At 49.1% G+C, this 17,734-nt stretch overlaps 1 protein-coding gene across 2 annotated transcripts in view; it reads right to left on the bottom strand.

Annotated features, from left to right (window-relative positions):
• Positions 1 to 17,734, bottom strand: part of RGS20 (regulator of G protein signaling 20) — a 42,012-nt gene that overhangs the window by 8,354 nt on the left and 15,924 nt on the right. Inside the window, exon 1 of one of the 2 annotated variants that reach the window (XM_075085019.1) lies at positions 14,047 to 14,145. The exons of the other annotated variant lie outside the window; for it this stretch is intronic. Within the exon in view, the coding sequence (XP_074941120.1) occupies positions 14,047 to 14,145 (99 nt within the window). Of the gene's footprint in view, positions 1 to 14,046; positions 14,146 to 17,734 lie in introns of those variants that run through there. 2 annotated transcript variants of the gene reach the window in all.

Genomic DNA, 17,734 nt, shown 5'->3' with positions numbered 1-17,734 from the left:
CCTCCCTTCTCTGCTTCCCTCCCTTCTCTGCTTCCCTCCCTTCTCTGCTTCCCTCCCTTCTCTGCTTCCCTCCCTTCTCTGCTTCCCTCCCTTCTCTGCTTCCCTCCTGTTGATTAGCCAATGTGCAGGCTTAGCAATGCTTAAGTGAGACACCTGAGCACTTGAAAATCTGGCCTTCGGTGAGTGTTGAGGATTCCAAACCCACTGGTTGCCCTGTAGCAAAGTGGAAGGGCCAACGCTTAGCTGTCTGTTATAGGTCTGACTGCCACAGTTTTTTAAAATGTTTTTCTCTCAAGAAGGAATCAAGTGCTTCTTTGAAGATGAATTACTTACGGAGAAAACACATGACTGTACAGCTTTAAGATTTAACAGGCAGGGTTTTGGGTTGCCTCCCCCAGCTGAAGACAACAGGAAACAATTTTTGGTGGAAGCAGTAGTTGTGGTTTTACCACTGGGCTAGGAAACCTTTTTGGAGCCTGAATTCTGCAGATTGTGCAGAGGAGTGGTGCTAATGAAAGGACAAGTCCCCTTGAAGTCCCTGTCCCTTTCTGACCTGTCTCTCTGAGCATCAAACTTGCTCTACAGCACCTATAAAGCTCTCCCTATTATGCTGAGGGCTGTGCCATACCTCAGTGACAGATGTTTTTTACAGATGAAATGCCAGCTTGTACAAAGAGGAGTACGTCTTTCTGCATTTTGATTGTATTTGATTTCTTGTTACATAACTAGTCACCCTCCTGTGTCACAAGATCACTTTGTGTGTAGGTTTTTTCAGGTTGCTAAACCTTCTTTTGAGGCCACGACAATTGTAGCGGAACTAAAATTAGCTGCTACAGGTTTTGAGTTCTTTGTTTCAAGTCTGATAATAAATTATCAATTAAAAAAAAAATCTGTTGAGCTGAATACCGGAGGGTTAAAAGTTGCCTTCCTTTCTAAAACGTTTAGCTGGGTTTAGGAATTACTATTGTAACTTGGGGGAGAATGCAGAGACGATGTCACAGACTCCACAGAAGTGTCAGGAGAAGAAAGGAGATTATTTTAGCAGAGTGCAGCATTAAATGTGCTGGATTTTTTTCTGCTGAATTTGTTTTTCTCTTACAGAGCTTAATAGTTTTTTTTTTTTTGAGAACCACCCACTCTCCCAAGAGAAAAATGCACAACATGCTCAGCAGAAGATGCAACTGTTTTGTAGCAGGAATAAAATATAAGAATAGTGCAGATAGCAATTATAACCCATTTTGTAACCCAGTAGATCTAATCTGACACGCAATACATAAATGCCCAGAAATAGAAAATCAGAAGACGACCATAGCTTCCAAAAACCCACAACCTTTCTCGTTTCAAAATGTGGAAGAACAAATGTGAAGTGTAGTATACATTTGTAGATTCAGGTTTCTTTCCTTCATAGGAATAGAATGAACCCCTCGGTACTGATTTCCTTCCAGACACCTATCTTTTCTAAAATAAAGCATCTTCATATGTTTTAGATTATTAGATTATGAGAGTAGATGATTAGAGAGTATTAGCAAATAAAGCATTACTGGAATGGAATGACAATATATCTAAAATATTTCAGGCTTCTTTGGACAGTAAACAATTATTATTGATTAGGAAGCTGTAACTTGGATTCAGATATGTGCAGTTTATAGAGCCTAATCTATCCACTCTTACTTTTGAGATCTTTCCTGTGGCTAGTTCACACATTCATACCTCTAATCCATATTACAATGGAACTGATGGTGGCCTGAGTAGAAAAGCTGGCTCCTGTTTGGTTTTTTTCCAAGGAGAAAGGTAAAGGATGGTGGAAATAGGAAGAGTACACTCATCCTCCCCATCTCATCCCACTGTGGCTTAATTTAAAAATATCTTTCTGGATCCACTGTTACCATTTCAGGTTTTTCTTCGGAATTGTCCTTTGACGTCTTTAATGCAAGGGAATAGTATGTAGGTAGCCGTATGGCAAACACTGCCCAGCAGCATTATGTTCTTTGTTCCACTTGTGAATCACACACCTCAGAAGTTTTCTGGTACTACAGGTTTTTATGAATGTTCATCGTTGCATGATTTCTCACACAGTTTATGGAAAATGAAGGATTGAGCAATACAAAAATTTGAGACACAATTTTCCAGATTAAGTGATGCACTTTCATTTTTATTTGGCAGATGTATACACATTTTCTCATTGAATAAGTAGTTTTTGGTCATTTATGTGATGAAGATTTGTTTTGAAAGATTTTATTTTTAGCAGATAAAGCATGCTTTCATGATAGCAGAGCTGTATTAGAGTAATGGGAAATAAGAGAAAAAGGACTGGAATATATCTGTTGGCTTAAAGACAGCCCAGGCTTTGGAATTACAGAGCTGTTTAGTGATTATCATGCATGTATTTCCTGCAGCAATTGATAGTCATATGCCGTGTTCAGTAGAGGTTTGGAGTGGATCACGAACTAAGATGCGACTTTCGTTAGTGTATTCGCAGGAATACTGTGGTAAGACACAGGAAGTAATGTACTCCTCTGGGCAAGTTCCATGGGTATCACATTCCAAGAAAGACAAAGCATCTATCTAAACATCTGACAAGATGTTTACACAGAAAAACTGTAGGAGTTTGGGTTCTTAATCTAGAAAGGGGAACTGAGAAGCACGTTGATCTTCTGGTCAGTGAAGGGTTATGATGATCTATTGTTCTATTTTTTTCAGAGATAAATAATGAGCTAGCTTGGGCTAAATAAAATCTAGGCTTGATTTTATAGGATGGCAAGGTAGAGAGCTGAGCAGTGGTGCAGGTTATTACTAAGTTGTAGAAACTCCTTTGGCACGGGTAGTATTAAGACCCATAGGACAAAAGCATAACAGGCTGGTCCAGGTTCACAGAACAAGCGAATGAGTAAGCGATCCATCCCAGCGTCGTTCTTCTAACTTCATTCTTCTGTGTTTTGAGGTTTTGTTTGGTTGTGTGTGTTTTAATGCAGCTCTGGCTCTAAACCAAACTGTCCTCAAGCACATCGTTCTATATACCTTTCTACCTGGACCAACTCCCGTTTGCCACATAAGAGTGATTAATCTGCAGAAATGGATGTCTTGCAGTAAAAGTCTAGGTTTTTGTGGTTCATCCTCTAACTAGAATTGCAAAATAAAGCTAAAATGTTCATGTTTGCAGCACAGTTTGTTGCAAATGTATATCGCGGTCGTGATTGTACTGACACCGTTTCATGCCAGGCATGAGGCCTGAACGCACAGTAAGACATAGGCTCTGCCTAGAGGATATGTCGTAATTTCATATGTTTATTCATGGATATACACTGGCTTTCTAGAATTCTATTGCTTTTTAAAAAAAGATGTAATTAAAAGAAAAAAATAAACCAGGGAAACACAAACCCTGCAATTTTGTAGCTGTGCATGGTGATACAAAAAGTTTACCATGAGCTCCCGACCTGCTGCTTTTGCTCTCCCATAAACTGCTCCTTGGTTGGAATAGCGGCAAAGGCACAGACACGGAGTTCGTGCAAGTCATCTAAGGATTCCTTTTCAAAGAAAACTTCCTTGAAAAGCATTGAGACTATCTGAGTGTGGCTGTAAGCAGGGAAGTGCAATGATCTTGGAAGGTGTTATGGAAAAAAAACTAGAGATGAAGCAAGTTGTCTGAGATCGTGCATTGAGCTAATGACAGAGCCACTAAGGGATGCAAACAGAAAAGCCTTATTTTACATCTGTAGTTGTTTTTCTGCTACCTCTAGTATATCCAGAATTTCATTATGGGTCATTGAAGTCCTGCATCACACTTTGCTGCTTCTTGCTGCAGCCACCATAGCTGTGGAATGAGCCCTCGCAGGCAACTGCTCAAATCACTGGTTTGAGTTGCGCTGTGTGCAGGAAGGGACAGTAGATTTATCAACAACTCCAGTGAATATTATTTGTAGGAATTTACAAAATTCCTTGCTTCTTTACAGTGCAACCTACATTAGCAACAATTTAAACAATTGCTTGACTGCCTTGTGTATCTGTGGAATGGAGGCAGCTATTTTTTTGCCTTCAGTAGGCTTTGGGTGCTCAGGGCAAAAAGGAGAGGGACTTCTTTTTAGATCTCCCGATAAAAAGGTCTTCTCTTCACACAATGTTATGGTTGTTAATTTGGAACATCAGATGGTCTGACTGGGTCATGCAGTAGGTGTGAAACCGTTGGGAGTATCTAGTGCCCATGTTCTTTGTATCAATGATGAGACTACAGTACGTATTTGTTGAAGAATTATTCACCTCTGAATCCAACTGCTATAGTACATGGTACCAGTGATTGGTGACCTCTTCAGGTTTTTTATCCAACAGTATTAGGCTGCAGAGCCTCAGCCAACTGTAATCGAAACCAGTGGAAGTAATTCTGCAAGACAGTAATTCTGCAAGAAGTAATTCTGCAAGACAGCTTTCCTTGTTTTCTAGACTGTTATTGTGGGTGATCAAGTTGTTTTAATAGTGAAAAATCTGAATCATGAACAGCATTTTGAGCTAATAGCTTACCTTAAAGTTGTTAAAGGGAGTTACATATGTTGATGCTTATGTTTAGCTAAGTATTTTTTGTCCCTATCCTACCTGAGAATACATACAGCAGACCCACAGGTGCTGGAGTGGGGAAGTAGGATGACAGGCACATGGGTGTCGCTCCCCTGCCAGCTGCTGCATTTCACAAGCAGCACAAGAGGTGGCCTAAACTTGTCCCCACAACCTGACTGCGATGCTTAAATAATGGTCTCTGTTTTCTTAAACCAGTAGTATGATGCTACAGAGAAATGCATGTACAGAGCTGGGCAGGGAAAACATCAGTTGTAGCAATCAGTTGGAAGACTTCGGAGCTGAAGGACCCCTGAGAGCTGAAGTGTGTATAAAAGCAAATGCGTTCAAGGGTGAGGGATAGTTCAGAGCTATTATTTGGCTGTAGAACAAAAGGGTGCATTCCTGAGGAAAACAAGGTGCACAGCCATCCTCCTACACCTGGCGCTGTCAGGTAGATCACTGGAATCTGACAGGAGGCTGTTTTTTAGTCAATATGGCATTGAAATGGGAAAGAACCTGCAATTGACCAATTTGTCCTCGTAGAAAAATTTTATAATGCAGTTAAAAAATAATAAACTAGGTGCATTTTCTGTAAAAATCAGTGCAAATGTTCTTCTATCAGCCAAAATATTCAGTTCCTTATTACCAGGTGTGCACTTTGAAAAGGGCGGTTGGTAAATACCGCTTGTGGTCACACCAGCCTCCCAGGACAGTTGCTTATTTGGTCAGCTGACCCTCTGAAATAAAAACAAGATGGAGGTGTTCCTTTCCTAAAGTTTTCAGTTTGCATGGCGTGCAATTAGTATCTGGTTTTAGATGGATGTTTTTACTGGCCAGTGTCAAGTATTTTCTGTTTTATTTCCCTGGTTGATCAAGTATGTCCATAAACAAAGAGGATGTGTTCTTTGGAACATCAAGATCTCATTGTGATGAGAGAAAATTCCATCCTAGTTCTTATATGTTCAGTTTTGAAGTGTTCATGCTGATTGCATGTAGTGTGCATCAAATTTTCAACTGCTGAAAAACTACATCGCTATGGCCAGTGACGACAAGGGCTCCTGATACCAGCTGAGGACCCGATCTGGTACTTGTATTTATGCTGCACAGAAAAGTGACTTCATATTTTGGGTTGGACTTAATGCCAGGTGGTGCTAAGCAGAGGTGTTACGAATTGTCTGAAGTGCCTTTCTTCAAAATTTGTATAAATGTTTTGTTTAAAAATCCTCCTTCTGCTTCCTGAATGCATTTACACAGATGGTTACAAACAGTGAGAGTTTTACCTTATCACTGAAAATGACTTTTTCCATCTTACTAAGAGAATGAAGAAGGTGAATGTGTACCAGTGTGCATAAACTATTGTTCTCTATGTCCCCTCTGAATAGTTTTGTATTTATTCTTTGAGTGAACTCTTACTGTTTTGACTATAATGTAAATTTAGAGATGGATGGTTTTTTTTCCCAAGGTACCTTAAGTATGTTTAGATTTTTAGATATATTTCTTTAAATTCTTAAATATTCAGACCTATGAGATGCTGTTCTCCTCCTATTCTCATGGAGGGCCTTTCAAGTTCAGGAAGACCAACATCTCACAGGTTCAAGCTCAGATACCTTGGGTAGTCACACTGAGCTCTAGTGCTTTCCCTCTTTAAGACTCAGGCAAGGTTATATTGTTTCTTCAGGGTAAGAAGGGAAGGTCCAGGGGAGAATTTACCCCCTGAGCCCTAACAGAGGGGTTCATCAACCCAGTTTGTAATATGTTTATCCCCTAATACGCCTGGATTTCAAAAACCTTGGATGCTCCCTGGTCTCTTGTTTAATTCCCTGTTACCTGAAACTCCTTTACTAGGTTGCTGTACTACAAGAGAGATCCATACCCTAAAATTTGCCTTGCTGAGGAAGAATAAGGCGATGAAAAGTTGCTTTTCTTTCTCTAGGTTATCTCCCTCACACCGAAGTGGAAATTTCACTGCTCTGTGCTCCCTTTTGCCTTCTTTACCTTCTCAGATTTCCAGACCCCTCAGAAGGTGCTATGAGAATGAACAAATTGTGAGAACCCTCAGTGCTGGATGCTCTCTGCGCATTGAGAACTGGGGTCTGCCTTCCGTGTCCCCACCGTCTGGACCAGATATGTGCCTTGTTTGAAAACGGATTTAAGAAAACACAGGGGATTTAAAAACTGGAGATGAACTGCTATCTTGTACGTGTTTTCTAAGGAATCCAAAAGTTCATTTAGACTACTGATGGAATGAGGTGAGATACCTTTAACCAAAGGACATTAACCTCTACCATTGTTTAACCCCAGCCCGGGTACGGTTTTAGCCAATTGCTGGCTATAACATGAAATCTATCTCTCTGTCCAATTATATCAGTTTGATTGCCCAAAGTGATGACAGCACTGTCAGAGACACCTACACCTGTTTGATGAGGGCTTGGGTAGCCATAATTTAATAGAAAAACTACAACTTTCTGGTTAATATGGTTAGGGAAGGACTAAAGGTGCTATTCTCCTGGTGTGTGGGTAGTCAACTGGATCTGATTTTGGTACTATCAAGTCACTGGGGGGAGCTGAATCCTTGAACAGGACAGTCAGTCAGTGTCCAGATAGCAACAGGAATTTGTGCTGCAAAGGTCCTTGTAGTGGTGGTGTTGGCTGGACCAGATCATAGAGCCACAGAATCATAGAACCATTAAGGTTGGAAAAGACCTCTAGGATCATCAAGTCCAACCGTCAACCCAACACTACCGTGCCTCCTAAACCATGCCCTGAAGTGCCACGCCTACACGGCTTTTAAATACCTCCAGGGATGGTGACTCCACCACCTCTCTGAGCAGCCTGTTCCAATGCCTGACCACTCCTTCAGTAAAGAAGTTTTCCCTAATATCTAATCTAAACCTCCCCTGGCACAGCTTGAAGGCTGTTTCCTCTCGCTCTATCACTAGTAACTTGGGAGAAGAGACCAACACCCACCTCACTACAGCCTCCTTTCAGGTAGTTCTAGAGAGCGATAAGGTCTACCTTCAGCCTCCTTTTCTCCAGACTCCAGTTCCCTCAACCTCTCCTCATAAAACCTGCTCTCCAGACCCTTCACCAGCTTCATTGCCCTTCTCTGGACACGTTCCAGCACCTCAATGCCCTTCTTGTACTGAGGGGATCAAAACTGAACACAGCATTTGAGGTGTGGCCTCACCAGTGCTAAGTACTGGGGCACAATCACTTCCCTACTCCTGCTGGCCACGCTATTCCTGATACAAGCCAGGACGCTGTTGGCCGCCTTGGCCACCTGGGCACACTGCTGGCTCATGTTCAGCCGGCTGTCAACCAGCACTCCCAGGTCCTTCTCTGCTAGGCAGCTTTCCAGGCACTCCTCCCCAAGCCTTTGGCATTGCATGGGGTTGTTGTGACCAAAGTGCAGGACCCAGAACTTGGCCTTGTTGAATCTCATACAGTTGCCCTTGGCACATTGATCCAGCCTATTAAGATCCCTCTGTAGAGCCTTCCTACCCTCAAGCAGATCAACACTCCTGCCCAACTTGGTGTCTACTGCAAACTTACTGAAGGCGCACTCGATCCCTTCATCCAGATCACTGATAAAGATATTAAACAGAACTGGCCCTAATACTGACCCCTGGGGAACCCCGCTTGTGACCGGCTGCCAACTAGATTTAACTCCATTGACCGCAACTCTTTGGGCTCGGCCATCCAGCCAGTTTTTTACCCAGAGAAGAGTACACCCATCCAAGCCATGACCAGCCAGTTTCTCCAAGAGAATGCTGTGGAAAACTGTCAAAGGCTTTACTAAAGTCCCAGTAGATAACAACCACAGCCTTTTGCTCATCCACTAGGCAGGTCACCTGGTCACAGAAGGAGTTCAGGCTGGTCAGGCAGGACCTGCCTTTTATAAACCCATGCTGGCTGGGCCTGATCACTTGGTTGTTCTGTATGTGCCATATGATGGCACTCAAGATGAACCACTCCATAATCTTCCCCGCTACCAAGGTCAGGCTGACAGGCCTGATGGGACTCTCTGAATTGTGCTTTAGTGTGCAGTTCTTACACCCAGCTGGCCTGTGCTCCTTAGGACCACGCCAGCCCACGCAGGATCCTGATCCATCCCTGGTGATTATTTTCAGCTATGTACAAAATATCTCCAAACTACTAAATTGTGTGCAGAAGACTGTCCTACATGATCATATCTGCATCTGCAGGAAGTTTATTCTGACTGCTTACAAGTGACTGGCCACTTACAAGTCTCCTCTGACTACCTGCAATCTGTGTAGAGTTGGATCCATTTTGCAGCCTTGGAGTCTTCTGGAAGGGCCATGTTCTCCACTCCCGATGTTAATCAGCACATTGAAACATAAAGAAACTTGTCTAGGCACAGTGGGTCCTGCCTGGAGGAATCCACAGAACTGTCCGTATCCTGCATGGAAAGCACCAGTTAAATAATTAAGAAAAGGGAGTAGGAGTTGGGTTATCAGCTTGTCTCTGGTTGGTTCTCTGTTTGAAGTCAATGTAATATAGCATCTATGCAGATACCTAGGTGTGAAGTTTCTGGATCTCCCAGAGAGAGAGAGGCCCTTTTCTATGTAATGATCACAAATTTAGTCTATTATAAAAATATCCCTAAAAAGCAATGAACCAAAAATAGAGGAGAAATAACGGCACATGCTCTCGCTTCTTATCCAACTAGTAGCATCTATGATTCATAGAAAAGGAACACGCTCATATTACTCAATGCTAATAAGTAATTAAAAAAAAAAAAGTCCAGGGATTTAAGCAAGCATCTGAAAAGTGAACTGTGACAATAGTGGGAAAAACTACTGTATGCCTCAAGAGTCATGTATGAGGTACTGGAATAAGTACGGCACCATACCTTTTCCACTCCAAAGCATGCCTATCTGACATTCAGATTATGAGGCGTTTCTGTATCTCACCTTATGAATGCAAAGGACTGTGAAGGTCAGGAGTGAAAATCATTTCCCTGGTTAAAAGCCCCTCAGATGATATTTGGCTTAATTGTAACATTTATAGTATTTGCTAATCTCTCAATAGAAAGAAAGGTGTGCTGCCAAGAAAGAAAATAGCCTTCCCAAAGGAGGAATGTTTAAATTCTAAGCTACAAATGTCAAATTTAAAACAAAACCCCAACCAAATAAAAAAACCCCAAACACAATACATAGAAAAGAAGGTTGTAGTCAAAGCTTTTATACTTTAATCCTCATTTTATGCTAAAGCACAATGGCATTTTCACAGTTCGAAGTGCAAAGATTGTTACTTAAACCTAATGCGCACTCCTTGCGCACGTTACAATTAGGCAGGTGTGCCAGCCTTAACTTGTGCTTGGGTCCGACTTGCACGGCCGCAGCACGAAGCTCCCACAGTCACCACGCAGCCTGTGAAGGCCTGCGCTGTAAGGCTACCCGACAGCTTGTGTGAGTGCACAGATGTGGATCATCACAGTCCAGTTATTTTTCAGTAAATACTTTGGGCCTGATCCAAACTCCATGAAAACAATGAAAACCACCTATTGGTTTCGGCGAGCTTTAGGTGAGGTTAGGTAACTCTCGCAATTGCTGCTCTCCCTTTGGATACCTCCCCCTGCCAGTAACGATAACCAGCGAGTTGGAAGAAAGAGATTCTGTCCTTTCTACTAATGTCGTAAGAGGCTTGCAACTGGGGTTGAGCTCAAAGGCAATCTCTGAATCTATATTTTTATTAATTTAGATTTCTAAATTAATTAGGGCTGCAACGTACTCCCACTAAAGCCTGTGGCAGTTTCTTGTCAGCTGAAATATGAATGGGAAGCTTGATGCTCGTGCTTCTTCCTCTTCATTGACAAATTTGACACGCAGGCTTTCTGCATCAAGCAGTGTACTATTTTAGATAGAGAAGAATTATAATATATGTTAATGAGCTCACCCACACATACGCACATGCTTTAGGCGTAGTTATTGGATTGCCCGCTCGGTGAGCTAAGAGCAAGAGCTCCTCGGAAGGTTTTTCTTTTTATGTATAATTGGAGGTTTGGCATCTTGTAGCGGGGTGACTGAAATGGTTGCGAGTTTACGAATGCAAGACAGAGGTTAGCAGAGAGGAGACTGGCAGCCACACAGAATAAAGCAGCGTCTTATGTCACTGCTGCACCTGAGTCTGTCAAAGGCTTCAGTGGATAAAATTGCGAGAGAAAGTAGTATCCTTCTATGAGTTTAAATAACAATTCTGGGATGCTTTTATGTAAAACATCCAGAAATTGAGTGCCTTTACCTGTTTTATTGAATTTATTTTTCCAGAGGAGCAGCACCTCAGAGGAGCTGGGCTCATCTATTCAGATTAAAGCATTGCTTTACGTTTCAAAAGCAATGGCTGAAAATGTATCACACACACATAGTACCAGGTAATGGTGCCTTGATCTTGTCACCTGTAACTGATGTATTTTTCTACCAAGGGTGAACCCTTAGATCTCTGCCGCTCCTTTTTTTTTTTGCTATTCAGTGCTGCACATTTGGCTGCCTGCTGTCTGCAAAAAAGCTTCCTGCACTAAAGTATTTTTCTGAGTAAAATCTGACTTTCTTGTTAAGACATGCAGTTACTTGCAGTTTCAGTGGGATTTCTGTGCTTTTTTTTTCCCTTTCTTTAGAGGGATGCCCTATATTTTCTCTGGTAGTATTGAAAATAATTACTTTGGATTTTATCACAAGAGACTTCACTGTAAACATTACTCTGACATGTGATTAGCAGGGTCGCTCTCTGTCATTATTTCTCCTGTAATGCAGGAATGACACGAGAGAATTTTTCACCAGATGCATAGAAATAGCAACAACTGCAACCTGTCGCTCCGGTCCAGCCGTTTACGTGGGTGCTATGACCATAGAGCAGTACAAATGCAAGGATGGATATAACTTCATCCCATGCTGACCATCCCCTTCACAAACCAGGTCACTGCAAACTGCAATTAAGTTAAATCACTGTCAAGTCCTTCCCCTCTGCACAGCACAGGCGGTCGGCATCACTCGCCTTGTCTGCCGTGGCAGCTGGAGTCAGCCTCGGTGGGCGTATGTCAGTTCACGCTGCCCGATCAGCTGTCTCAGAAGCAAAACTAAACAAAATAAACCCCAGGCTTCTCCAGTGCTGGGAGTTCTACCACTGCTTCAGGCCTGCTTTGGCTGGCTCTAATGTCAGAGGAAGGGTTTGCTTCTAGTTATTTTTATGCAGCTTGCTTTAAAACCACAATAAAAAGATTTCCTCTAGCCTAATATTCTTACAAACCTCTTTACTATGCAAACACTGAAACTAGTGCACATAGCAGATTGCTCTGCTCACTCCCATCATCTCCTGCTGAGTGCTTGGTTGCATCGTGCTTAATTATGAATGGTCTCCAGAAAGCCCGTTTTACTGTACTATGAAGTGACTCATATCACACAGAAGCTCTGACAACTCGCACTGGGTATTGGAGTCACATGGCGCTGTGTTAGTTGGTGACTCATTTCATATTGTACTCGGTGCTGAGATCTGACTCATGTCGAACTGTGCGAGGAGCTGACTGACATTGTACTGGTCTGAAAGCTGGTTTGAATCGGGATGACTCACCCTGGAGTGCATTAAATAGTGATTCATATACCGTTTCCTATTGATTCCGATTGTCGCGATTCACTTCGGAGTGTACTACGCTGGTATCTGCCTGCCCTGGCAGGGGAGGCGCCCGGGGAGCCGCCCTCTGCCTCCCGAGCTTGGCCACGGTGCCGAAGGGAGCAGCGTCAGCCAGGAGGGGGATCGCCAAGGTCAATTTAAAGCTGAAGGAAGGTCAGCATTTGGCTTGGCATGCTCTCATTTAGGGCGTGACACTCTCTGGACTACTCTGCTTCACCTGGCCATGACAGATTTTGAAACGTGCCCACAAACAGAAAGTTCACAGCCGTGAACCTTGAGCTAAGAATACTCCGTTGCTTCTGAATGCTAGGAGATCTCCGCAGTATTTCCAAGACCTGCTGCCCCCTTGGGATAACTTCTAGTGACAGTAAGAGGAATGAACTTTTACAAGCGACTGAGGACTGGTAGCTGCCTCTGCTTCGGGTTCATCAGCTTGTGACCTGGGCTCCGAGAGCCACGCAGACCTTATACTCTGCCACCTCCTTTCTGGTACTTTAAGCTGAGCCCTCAAAAAGCACTGCTTAGGCTGAGAGACATGCACTGCTCTTTCCAAGGGATACAGAGGCGTTGAACAGCCGAGGCGATGCTTCCGCGATTAACTCTCTGGGACCCTAGAGTACAGATATCAAAATAAGTATCGACGGTGGGGAGCAGATAAGAAAGTAGGGGGCAAATAAAGTAACTGTTGTCTCATCTTAGAAGCATTTTATAGAACATAGTGTGAGTTTTACATTCAGTTGGCTTGAACGCGCTCTTAGTTTGGAAAGACACTCCTAACTGTGACCTGAGCACAGCCCCGGCTCTCCTAGCCGACAGTGAGCTCGGTGCTTTGTTCCGTTGAGTTGGCGGTTACTGGTTTTTGGTCCTGTGGTACAGCAGCGGCGTAACGGGCACCACGGCACGCGGCTCCGCAGAGCGCTGGGCAGCGGGCACAGAGGTGCGAGGAGGCTCCTCGCCGTTACGTCATACCGACGGCACTGCGCGAAAAGTTTCGATCTTACATTTTTCAATAGCCAAAATGAAATACTGGCACGGTTGCATCGAGTAAATTACATCGGTATTAAATTACGGTAATTCTTACTGGCATGGACAAGGATAATCTTATTTCACTTTCTGCAGTTGTGTCCAATTTTCATTACCTGCTTTTTCTTACCTACTGACGTGAACTAATGGGAGAGCTCACGAAGAGCCCTTTCTCTCACCCGAGGACGCATGAAGTGGCAGCTGATGCTGGAAGAGTCAATACGGAAACACTTGTTTGCCGCCCCTCAGCTCCCCAACTCTGCGAGGGCCCCAAGAAGGGCCGGGCTGCGGGGCTCCCTTCGCGAGGGGGCGGGGGGGGGGGATGGATGCTGCCTTATCTTCATTCCCACTTGTGAACAGAGGAGGAAGGGCCCGTGGGAGCGCGGCGGGAGCCCAGTCCAGGTGTCACCTGCACCGGGGCGAGGGAGGCGGCGCGGAGCGGGGCGCGATCCCGCCCCGGGCGGCGGCGGGGGAGCGGGTCGTGCCCTCGCTCCCGGGCCGGGGGTCATCCCGGTACCACCGGGCCCTGCGCTGGGGACCCGTGGGGAAGGACGGGACGGGGCGGTGCGGGGACGGGGCTGGCGGCTCCCGGCCCTCCGGGAGATGGCGGGAAGCACCTTTAGCGCCGGCTCCCCCCGGGGTGGGGCGGACGCGGCTCCCCGGCCACGGGGGCCGAACGCTGGCACCCCCCGTCCCGTCCAGCCCCGTCGCGTCCCGGGGCGGCCCCGGCTGCGGCGCGGAGGTCGCGGCCACCGGTAACGATCCGGCGCCTGCCCGGGGCGCGGTGCCGCGGTGCTCGGCGGCCGCCGGGCGGGACCGAGCGGTACTTACGGTGTCGGCGGCGGGGCTCCGCCGGGAGTCCTCGCCCGTTTCCCCTCCGGTGGCGGCGGGCTGGGCGCCCGGGGACGGCGGCTCGGCCGCCCCGCGCATGCGCCCGGCCCTCGCGGGCTGGTCTCACGATGCCGGCCGCGGACGCGGGTGGGCTTCGCTCGCCGTGGCCGGAGCCCGGCGAGGGGGGACGGGGAGCGAGGACGGCAGCCCGCGCTCCCCTCCCCGGCCCCGGCGCGACGGGGCGGGCTGGCGGCGGGCCGCCCCCGGGGAGGCGAGCACCGGGGGCCGCCGGCGCTCAGGGGCGCTTTGCAACGGGAGCGGCCGCCGCCGCGCCCCCACGGCGGCAGCGGGCTGGGGAGGGCGCGGGGGGAGCCATGGGGCCGGCGGCGGGGGGAGAGACGGCGGAGGAACCGACGTGCGAGCGTGCGTGTGCGGGTGGGGGTGTGGGCGCTCAGGGGAGGGTGGGAAGGGCTTGAGGGGGCGGCGATGCCGCCGCGGGGCTCCGTGCTGGTGCTTTAGTGCTCGAGGATGCCTTAAACGAGAGCCGTGCTTATAAACCCGGGGCTGGAGCGCGCTTGCATGTTAAGTAACTGCAGGGATGCATCTTCCCTCCCTCCCCCGCCGGGCCGCCTCCCGTCTTCCAGAGGCGCTGCCGGGCTCTCCCGGTGTCGTTCCCCCGTTTCAGCGGGCGCGATGCAGTTACCGGGCTGCGGCAGCCGCGCAGCGAGGACCCGGGAAGGCGGGCCTGGGCCCGGCCCCGCGGCGGAGGGAGGGCGGGCGGGGGCCGCCAGCTCGGGGCTCCCCCCGTTACCCCGGGGCGGCCCTCTCAGCGGCCCCCGTACCAGCACCGACGCGTTTTGGGGACGATCTCACCGATAACACCGCGCACCCCTCTTCCCCCCACCCCCCCCGCCCCGGGCGGTCCCTGGGGGCTGGCAGGACGCGGCGCAGCCGTCGGCGGGACAAGGGTTAACGGGACGGCTGCGATTGGCTTGTGTCACCGCCGTCCCCGGGCAGAGCGACACGGTCTTCCCGTGAAACCGAGACTGAGGCGGTGCATGAACGCCCTGCGCGTTCCCGGAGCTGGACTCCCAGTTCCCGGGAGCGCTGGCGGGCACCCCCGCCGTCGGGGCTGCTCCCCCCCCGCCGGTGCACCGGGCGCGGAGCGCGGCGGCTGCAGGAGCCGCCGTGCTGGAGGCAGCGGACCCGGGGAGCGGTGGGGATGGCATATGGGGAGCGGCGGGCTCTGCCCGTGGGGCCCGGGGCTCTCAGCCGGGGGAGCTCGCCCGAGACTCTCACGCCGGTGCCGGCTGGGGGGACGTGGGCGGACAGCGGCTTCCCCGGTGCGGGGAGGAGGAGGAGGAGGAAGGGGCGGGCGCAGCCCCACGAGCGGTACTCACAGCGCCGGGTGGCTCGGGGGCAGCGGGGGGCTGCGGCGGCGCGGCTCCGTGGCACGCCGGGCATCTCCGGCTCTCCGGGGGGAGGCGGCTGGGCGGCGGCGGGGCCGGGGCGGGGGCCGGCGGGAGAGGCTGAGCCCAGCGGCCCTGCAGCAGGGCGGCGAGCGGGCAGCGGCCGGCCGCCCCTCTCCCGGCCGGCAGCGGCACCGAGCCCGCGGGGCCGAAGCGGGGCCCCGGGGCGTATCGACGGGGCGCCGAGACGAAACGCGGGCAGGGCCGGCGGGCGGGGAGCTGCGGCCGCAGGAAAGGGCTGGAGAGCAGAGCTGACAGCGGGGCGAGGGGCCCGGCGGGCCTCGGAGGCTGCGGCGTGCGGGGGAGGTGTGGGAGCGGGGGGACGGGGCGGGGGGAGAGAGAAAGAGAGAAAAAGAAAACACGAAATGAGCATTATCGGGGAAGGCAGGCGGGAGCCCTGCACAGCCCAGCCCCGAGGGGAGCCCCTCAACCACCGTGCAGACTTGAACCCCCACCGGTCGGTCCCTGGGTGCTCGGGGCTGCCCCCTCCCCCCCAACCCTCCCCCCGCAGGCACGCTCCCTGCTTTTAATTTTTCTCAGCCGGCCTTTTAGGCGCGGAGTGGAGGAGATACCTCGTACCAAGCCAGTGCCCCTTCGGGCTCAGGGCTGGACGTAGTGCCAGAAGAGCGCGGGGACGGGGCTGGCCACTTACAACCCACGCAAAGAGCGCCCCCGCCCCCCGCCAAAAACCCAAACCCCGACCCCTCCCGGAAAGCCGACGGCAGCCGGCGGCAGGAGCTGCGGCGGCGGGCGGGGCCCCTCCGAGGGCGCGGAGCCGCGCCCCGTCCCGGCCCTGTCCAGGGTCCTGAACCGCCCCGCCGCCTCCCCCCCGCCGCCTCCCGCCGAGCTCAGCGAGCCCACTCCGGTCTGCAAGCGGCAGGGCAGCATGATCTTAGCCTTCCTTGCTGATTGTCATGGTCCTGGAGAGATGGAGCCACCCTGCCAGGGCGTGATCCAGGAATAGGAATAGACAGAAATCGCTGCAATTCGAGCTCTGCCTCCCTTTTCTCTAGTGGTGATTTCTGCCTGTTCCTGGTCAGGGCTCTGTATTTTCATAAAACATCCTCCCCGTTTCTGGCCTACAACCAATCTCCTGATATCAAAGAGACAGAGAGGAACTGAAGTCTGCATAGTGTGAAGAAAGCCCTACCCATGGTGATGGTGCCACACTTGAAGGCCAAAGCCACTGCTGCAGCACTTGGCGAACGCAGCTGTGGTGCCCTTGGTGCCAGCAGAAGGTGCTTGTTAGAACTGAGACCTGCAGGGAAAGCTGCCATTCCTGCACATAAGGAGAGCTTGCTGTTGCTTAGCAGCAGAGAGTTCCCCTAGGTCTGTTTGGAAAGGTGAACTAGGGTGGAAGCTGGGCAATGTTCCCAGGAGGGAGTGAAAAATAGAATGGTTGATTTCCTCCCCCCCCCCCCCCCCCCCCCTTCATATTTCTCCTACCCAGTGGCAAGGAGCCCTTCTGCAAATCTCTGCCCTTTTGGTCATGGCACAAAGCACATAGCTGAGATGTTAAATACGCTTCTGTGCTGATTTACAATTGTCAAGGCCCAGACAGGACCTATGGAGGTATTACAGGTTTGACAATTAGGATACCGCCTCACTCCTTTGCAGAGAAAAGTCAAGAAAGACTCAGTAAGTGTACCAAGGTGGTTCTTCATGTGTCCTGAGACCAAGATCAAAACACCTGTTAACACCACTGGCCTTTGAATCCAGCTCCTAGTCACTCTGCCAAGAAGGGTAGTCATTTCTCAGACCAGTGAGTGGATGTGGCTCCCCTAAGCCCCCTCTAGACTTATGGTCCCAGGTGGCTTTCTAAATCTTAGCAGGAGTGCTCTGGCAAAGGCAGGTTTAAAATGCTGGCACAGTGTAACCCCTTTGGAAGGTATGATCTTGCTGCATCTTTAGTATTTCTCTCAGGAGCATCATGATCAACTAACACCTTATTAAAAATGGCTAGTTTTTTCAACATTAATATGCACAGTGATAGCACATAGTATTGTATAAACTGATGGTGCTCCTGTTCCCTAGCATGAATGCAGTTAGATAAACAAAGCCACCTAAGCTGAGCATCTTCCAGTGCTTGGTGTTTGCAGGCAACCCTACCTGGCTTTGTTGGCAGGTACATCTGTGTTACTGTATATGTATGCAGCTACCTAAATCCTGAAACTGCTGAGCATCTTGGAGTCCTAAAGTCCTCTGAAAATTGGTAAAAT

This window comes from Phalacrocorax aristotelis, chromosome 2 (assembly GCF_949628215.1).
Source record: "Phalacrocorax aristotelis chromosome 2, bGulAri2.1, whole genome shotgun sequence".
NCBI lineage: Eukaryota > Metazoa > Chordata > Aves > Suliformes > Phalacrocoracidae > Phalacrocorax > Phalacrocorax aristotelis.
Note: the sequence above shows the minus strand (reverse complement) of the source record. Positions and strands in the feature narration are given on the sequence as shown.